Here is a 6,000-nt window from a genome sequence, read left to right on the forward strand (position 1 = left end):
CATGACATTCATCTGTTCAAGCCTGTCGTCTTGCAGCACATCAGGTGGCAAGCATGTCGATTAGTGTATGGACTCTTCGGTTCAGTGGTTAGCAGGAACATCCTCGGCCAATGGGACTCCACAGTCCGTCCCGGCAGTCGTGCCACCATACGTGGTTCCCAACCGTGGCCGCCATCTAAAACATCTGGCAGCAGCAGCGGCCAGTGCAGGTAAGACCGGTGGGGCCAAGTGGGATTTCCACAGACAGCGACGAGAACATTTATTGTTTATTTAATTTTCCCTCGTGGTCGTCTGTTGAATCCCCCCCAACCCGGCCCCACTGCTCTTACCTGCACGGGCCGCACCTGTGTGGCAGGTCCAGACTGTCACACAGCTAAGGTGTTATAGCGGTGCTCTACATTGTATATAACAGTATTCAAGGTTCGGGCAATTCTAGTGCCTTAAAGGATTCCAGCAGGGTGTCCCATTCCATCGCTATTGGTCGCTTTCGCAACCCGCGATAGTATTCCCGGCAAAGAGCGCCGCTCTCTGCCAAACCCCATCTCTCCACCTCCTTCCTCCACAGGGATAGCATTGGAGGCATTGCCAATTTCCACCTCCTCGTCAGTAGGTGCTTTGCCAGTACAAGCGCCAGGTCTGCAAATTGCGTCCCCACCCTATTGCGTTTTCAGCACGCGTATAGGCGCAATATACAGCCCTCAACTCAGTGCTTGGCAGAGCCACCTGCCACCTCCTCCAGTGGGGTGCCAATCTGTGCCAGCATAAGGATAATGTGGGGCAGGCCCAGAGCATGTGCATCAGGTCAGCATCCTGTTCAGGACACCTGGGGCAGTGGTCACCTGGACAAGTGTTGAACAGGAAATCAGGGAACTTCTTGGGGGTTGGAGGGGCGTATCTGAAGTGCTGGAGGGCTGGGAAAGACTCATTTACAAGTGTGGGATATGACTGAACCCGCCCCAGCCTTATAGGATTTAGGGGGCACATGAATTACAGGAAACCTCCTGAGCTTGAGGTAGGACAGGGCGTTTGTTAACTACCCAATAGTTGTGTCTGGCACATCCTAAAAGATGTCTCTTGCCATGGGCTGAACTGTCAGGTGGATTCAGCATCCCACCCCCCCAGGCGAGGGAAGGGTAGGGGATTCAGGCAGAAGGCCAAGTCATGCAGCCAGACCAATGCTAGTGTGGCCACAGAGCAAGAAAGGACCAGGAATGGAAATGTTTAAACTGCAAAAGTCCAGTCCATGAATCAAGGGATCCTTCCTGCTAAAGTGCAGTCACCACTGACACCCAGTATAGTGGCCTCAGGCCCGGCAGTGGAAAGGCATCACCCGCGTCCACCCTCTGGTACCCACCAAGGGCTGTGTAGAGGCCTTAACATCAGAGCATCCGCAGCACTGGTCCCTCACTGTGGACAGGAGCCACCCACTGCTACCGAACACAGACTGTGTCCTTCTGGCCAGGGCGAACGGGTGGGTGCCTATGATGCACAGAGTGACAGGAGGCCACCCCCTGGTACCCAGTATGGACTGGGCACAGAGCTTGTCATTGGCGAGTACATGTGCATTAATCCCACATTAGTGAGCGCTGCCACCCTCTATTACCGAACACAGACTGTGTCCTTCTGGCCAGGGCGAACGGGTGGGTGCCTATGATGCACAGAATGACAGGAGGCCACCCCCTGGTACCCAGTATGGACTGGGCACAGAGCTTGTCATTGGCGAGTACATGAGCATTAATCCCACATTGGTGAGCGGTGCCACCCTCTGCTACTGGACACAGGCTGTGCCATCCTGGACAGAGCTGGTAGGCACATACATGACACAGAGTAACAGGAGGCCACCCCCTGGTACCCAGTATGGACTGGGCACAGAGCTTGTCACTGGAGACTACATGTGCATTATTCCCACATTGGTGAGTGGTGCCACCCTCTGCTACTGAACACAAGCTGTGCCATCCTGGACAGAGCTAGTTTCTACATACGTGACACAGAGTAACAGGAGGCCACCCCCTGGTACCCAGTATGGACTGGGCACAGAGCTCGTTATTAAAGAGTACATGTGCATTATTCCCACATTGGTGAGTGGTGCCACCCTCTGCTACTGAACACAAGCTGTGCCATCCTGGACAGAGCTATTTTCTACATATGTTACACAGAGTAACAGGAGGCCACCCCCTGGTACCCAGTATGGACTGGGCACAGAGCTCGTTATTAAAGAGTACATGTGCATTATTCCCACATTGGTGAGCGGTGCCACCCTCTGCTACTGAACACAGGCTGTGCCATCCTGGACAGAGCTGGTAAGCACATACGTGACACAGAGTAACAGGAGGCCACCCTCAGGTGCCCAGTATGGACTGGGCACAGAGCTCGTTATTAAAGAGTACATGTGCATTAATCCCACATTGGTGAGCGGTGCCACCCTCTGCTACTGAACACAGGCTGTGCCATCCTGGACAGAGCTGGTAGGCACATATGTTGCGCAATGTGACAGGATTCTGCCTCTGGTACCCAGCATGGACTGGGAGCAGGCCCTGGCACATGGGGGCACGGGTGCATTGACCCCACAGGGTGGAGGGGTTCTACTGCCTGTTTCCGAACGCTGATCCTGTATGTGCCCCGGCTGATTGAACTGACGTGCCCACCGGGCAGAAAGGCGCCCTCCTCGGATGCCCAAAGACTCCTGTGCCCGCCTCTTATGCACGCCATGACTGAGGAAAATGGCGAGCGCTTTCATCTTCTTGTGTATCGGTCCCCCCAGGCAGCAGACACTCGGGGTGCAGAGTGGGGTTCACTGTGGGGATGGCGAAGAACCGTCGACATCCAGAAGACCCCCTCCCTGCAATGCGAGCATCCTCGAGACGGGGGCTATAAGAAGCAGGTCATAAGACAGGCAGCCCCCAACACCGATGCATGGAGAGCTCTAAGCAGAAAAGCGCCCACCGATCCCATCCTGGCTGCTTCAAGGCTCGTCGCCTACCTACGCAGGGTACTGTATGCAAGCTGTCAGCAGAAAAGCGCCCACCGACTCCATCCTGGGGGCTTCAAGGGCCGCCGCCTACCTACGCAGGGTTTTGTACGGGTCCTGAAATACGTCACAGCGGAGCAGCTACGAAAATCAAAGAAAAAAGGCAAAATATCAAAGAAAAGATCCCGGCATGCCAGAACGTTTTCACTTCTATATCGGCACATAAGATAAGTTGCGGGAGCCATTTTTGCCAGACGTAATAAGGCATTCACTCATTAAAGGCGGGACACGTGATATAGATTTGGTTTTATAATGTAGGAGCCCTTAATTTATAACGAGCCGCTTTCAATTTAAAAGTAAAGAGCTGTATAAGCTAAGTAAAGGCACATGTGTGGGTGTGAGTTTACTGTGCATGGCTGGAGTCAAAACTAACCACAGGCGCATAAATAAATGCCACAGAAAGGCAAAAAGACAAATGAATGAGTTACGCCACGCCATACCACACAAGGGTCCCGTCAGTTCATGTACGCTACATACATATGTGCATGTGTGCATGTGCTCGGAGACAGAAAGGTACACGTATGACATCTTCACACATCTCAAACGCGTGTGTTCGAAGGCAGTAACAACCCAACGCTTTAATTCGGCTAACAGAAGCATTTTTTAACACAGTCCTGCAGTCTCGTGGCTAATTATGAAATGTTTTTTTTCTGAATCCCTTAATCGCCTTGTAAAATCATAAATAGCCAATATGCATGTTCTTGTGTGTGCACACACGTCATGCGTGTGTTTGTGCAGACACATGAGAGCCAAGCATGCATGAAATATCTGTGTACGCACACACATGTAGTCATATAGAGCGAAACAATCTATGCACATACACGTATGTAAGCATGTAACGTGTTTGTGTTCACATGCACACAGACGCGAGCACAGATACATGAACACAATAACCATCCATTTACACACAGCTGAGGAAAAGTTTAGTCTCCGAGATGTCCTTGTTGGGGGCGCGCGAGGGGCAGGGTGACCCCGAAGCCGTGCGCGCCTGCCACCCCCCATCTGCCTGTGTGCGCTGCTAAGCAGCCATGGCTCCGGGTCACGGACACTCTCCTCTCTCGCAGCGCGCCCAATCGATCCCCGGGGCCGGAAGAACAGGGTCGAGCTATCAGGGCTCCGGAATAAAGGCGCTGAACGACGCAGCCGGCGCCCCTGAGCCAAGCGCAGGCAGGAAGCAACAAGCCAAGGGCGATGGGACCAGCGGCACAGCATGGATGTAGCGCTCACACCACCGGCGCTTTTAGGCGCACCCACCCATCCATCGCTCTATTAAACCTCCAGCGCCCAGATGCGCCAGGCGTGCATTGTTGACCTTTGGCCTCCGGCCACCCCCCGCCCAAGGGCGCGCGCGCATCGCCCTACCTTGGTTTGCAGGTAGTGGGGGTAGTAATAGGTGTACTGGGGGTACATTGGCTGCTGTTCCAAGCGTTTGCCCATGTAGCTGGAATCGTTAGATCTCCGACGCAGGGAATCCGTGGACGGGGTGTCACGCCCCGGGCCTCGCCGTGCCCTGGCTCGGACCCGTTATTCCTGGCCGGTGCGTTCCGGGGAGCGCCGGGGGCTGGCCTCGCCTCTCCTCCCTCCGAGCCGGGCTCCGCGTCCTCCTGCTTCCCACCAGGCGGCACGAATAGTTCCCACAGATTTCCAGGGGTCCCTCCGTCTCCCTCGCACCCGTTCCTTTACGCGTTATTCCGTCCTCGGCTGCGTCTTTGTCGTCCCTCAGACACCAACATCCCCGGGAAAAAAAGCGAAAGACTTAACGCACGACTCCAGAAGAGCGTGTAACTCCAGACCTCTGCAGACTGGCTTCCTTCCTCCCCCTCCTCTGTCCCTCTCTCCCTCCCTCAATCTCAATCTCTCTCTCTATTCTCTCTCCTCCCACCGTACGGAAAAAATCACCCAAACCCCCGGTGTCCGCCTGGTGCCGCGCTCCCTCCCGGGCTGGCCTGCGCGCTGTGCCCGTCTTGTCTTTCATTCGAGCCTGACAGCCCCCGTGCTCTGCCCAGGGCGGGCGGTGGGTGGGAGGCCCGCTCCCCCTGGAGACTCCGGCGCAGCCCCAGAAGGCTGCAGTGCTTCTTCCGAGAAGGAATCGCCTCCGAGTCCTCGGCCCCGCCGCAGCCGCTGGAAGCGCAGCCCGGTGCCTCTGCTGCTGGCTGCCGGGGAAGGGGAAGCGGCGGTGCGGGGAGCCCGGTGCGGGGGAGGAAGGGCCAGGGGTCGGGGGCCCTGTCAGCGGGAGCGGCGGCGCGGGGACCCCTGTGCGGGGAGGAAGGGCCACAGCCAGGCCGGGGTCCCTGTCTGCGGAGCGGAGGCGCACTGGCCCCAAGGGGAATCAGGGGGTGGCTGGGCAGATCGGTGTCCCTTGGGGCACCAGCCGCTTGTTGGCAAGGGCAGCCAGGCACGTTAGGTTAGAGGCGGCTGCATACCAGGCTAGAGCCAGGTACATGTAAGGCTAGGCTAGCCAGACACATCAGGATAGAGTGAGGCACATGTCAGGCTAGAAGAGAGTGAGACACAAGACAGGATAGGACAGTCAGACATATGTCAGGGTAGAGTCAGACACATGTCAGGCTAGGCTAGACAGACACGTCAGGATAGAGCGAGGCACATGTCAGGCTAGAAGAGAGTGAGACACAAGACAGGATAGGGCAGTCAGACACGTCAGGATAGAGCGAGGCACATGTCAGGCTAGAAGAGAGTGAGACACAAGACAGGATAGGACAGTCAGACATATGTCAGGGTAGAGTCAGACACATATCAGGCTAGGCTAGCCAGACACGTCAGGATAGAGCGAGGCACATGTCAGGCTAGAAGAGAGTGAGACACAAGACAGGATAGGGCAGGGGGAGGGTCAGGTACGTCAGGCTAGGGCAGCCAGGCACGTCAGGCTAGAGTCACACACATGTCAGGCTATGGTAGAGTCAGACACATGTTAGGCTAGGGCAGTCAGACACGTTGGGTTAGTGTAAAGTCAA

General features: G+C 55.9%; 1 protein-coding gene across 3 annotated transcripts in view; it reads right to left on the minus strand.

The window, feature by feature from the left end:
* The window catches only part of RBMS3 (RNA binding motif single stranded interacting protein 3), a 1,376,050-nt gene extending 1,370,847 nt beyond the window's left edge, over positions 1–5,203 (minus strand). Inside the window, exon 1 of one of the 3 annotated variants that reach the window (XM_086942113.1) lies at positions 4,391–5,203. In XM_086942113.1, the coding sequence (XP_086798239.1) occupies positions 4,391–4,465 (75 nt within the window). In that variant the 5' untranslated portion in view covers positions 4,466–5,203. The remainder of the gene's footprint in view (positions 1–4,390) is intronic. The other 2 variants (XM_086942115.1, XM_086942114.1) reach the window with 2 other exon arrangements.
* Positions 5,204–6,000: the final 797 nt, after the last annotated feature.

This window comes from Lissotriton vulgaris, chromosome 10 (genome assembly GCF_964263255.1).
Source record: "Lissotriton vulgaris chromosome 10, aLisVul1.2, whole genome shotgun sequence".
NCBI lineage: Eukaryota > Metazoa > Chordata > Amphibia > Caudata > Salamandridae > Lissotriton > Lissotriton vulgaris.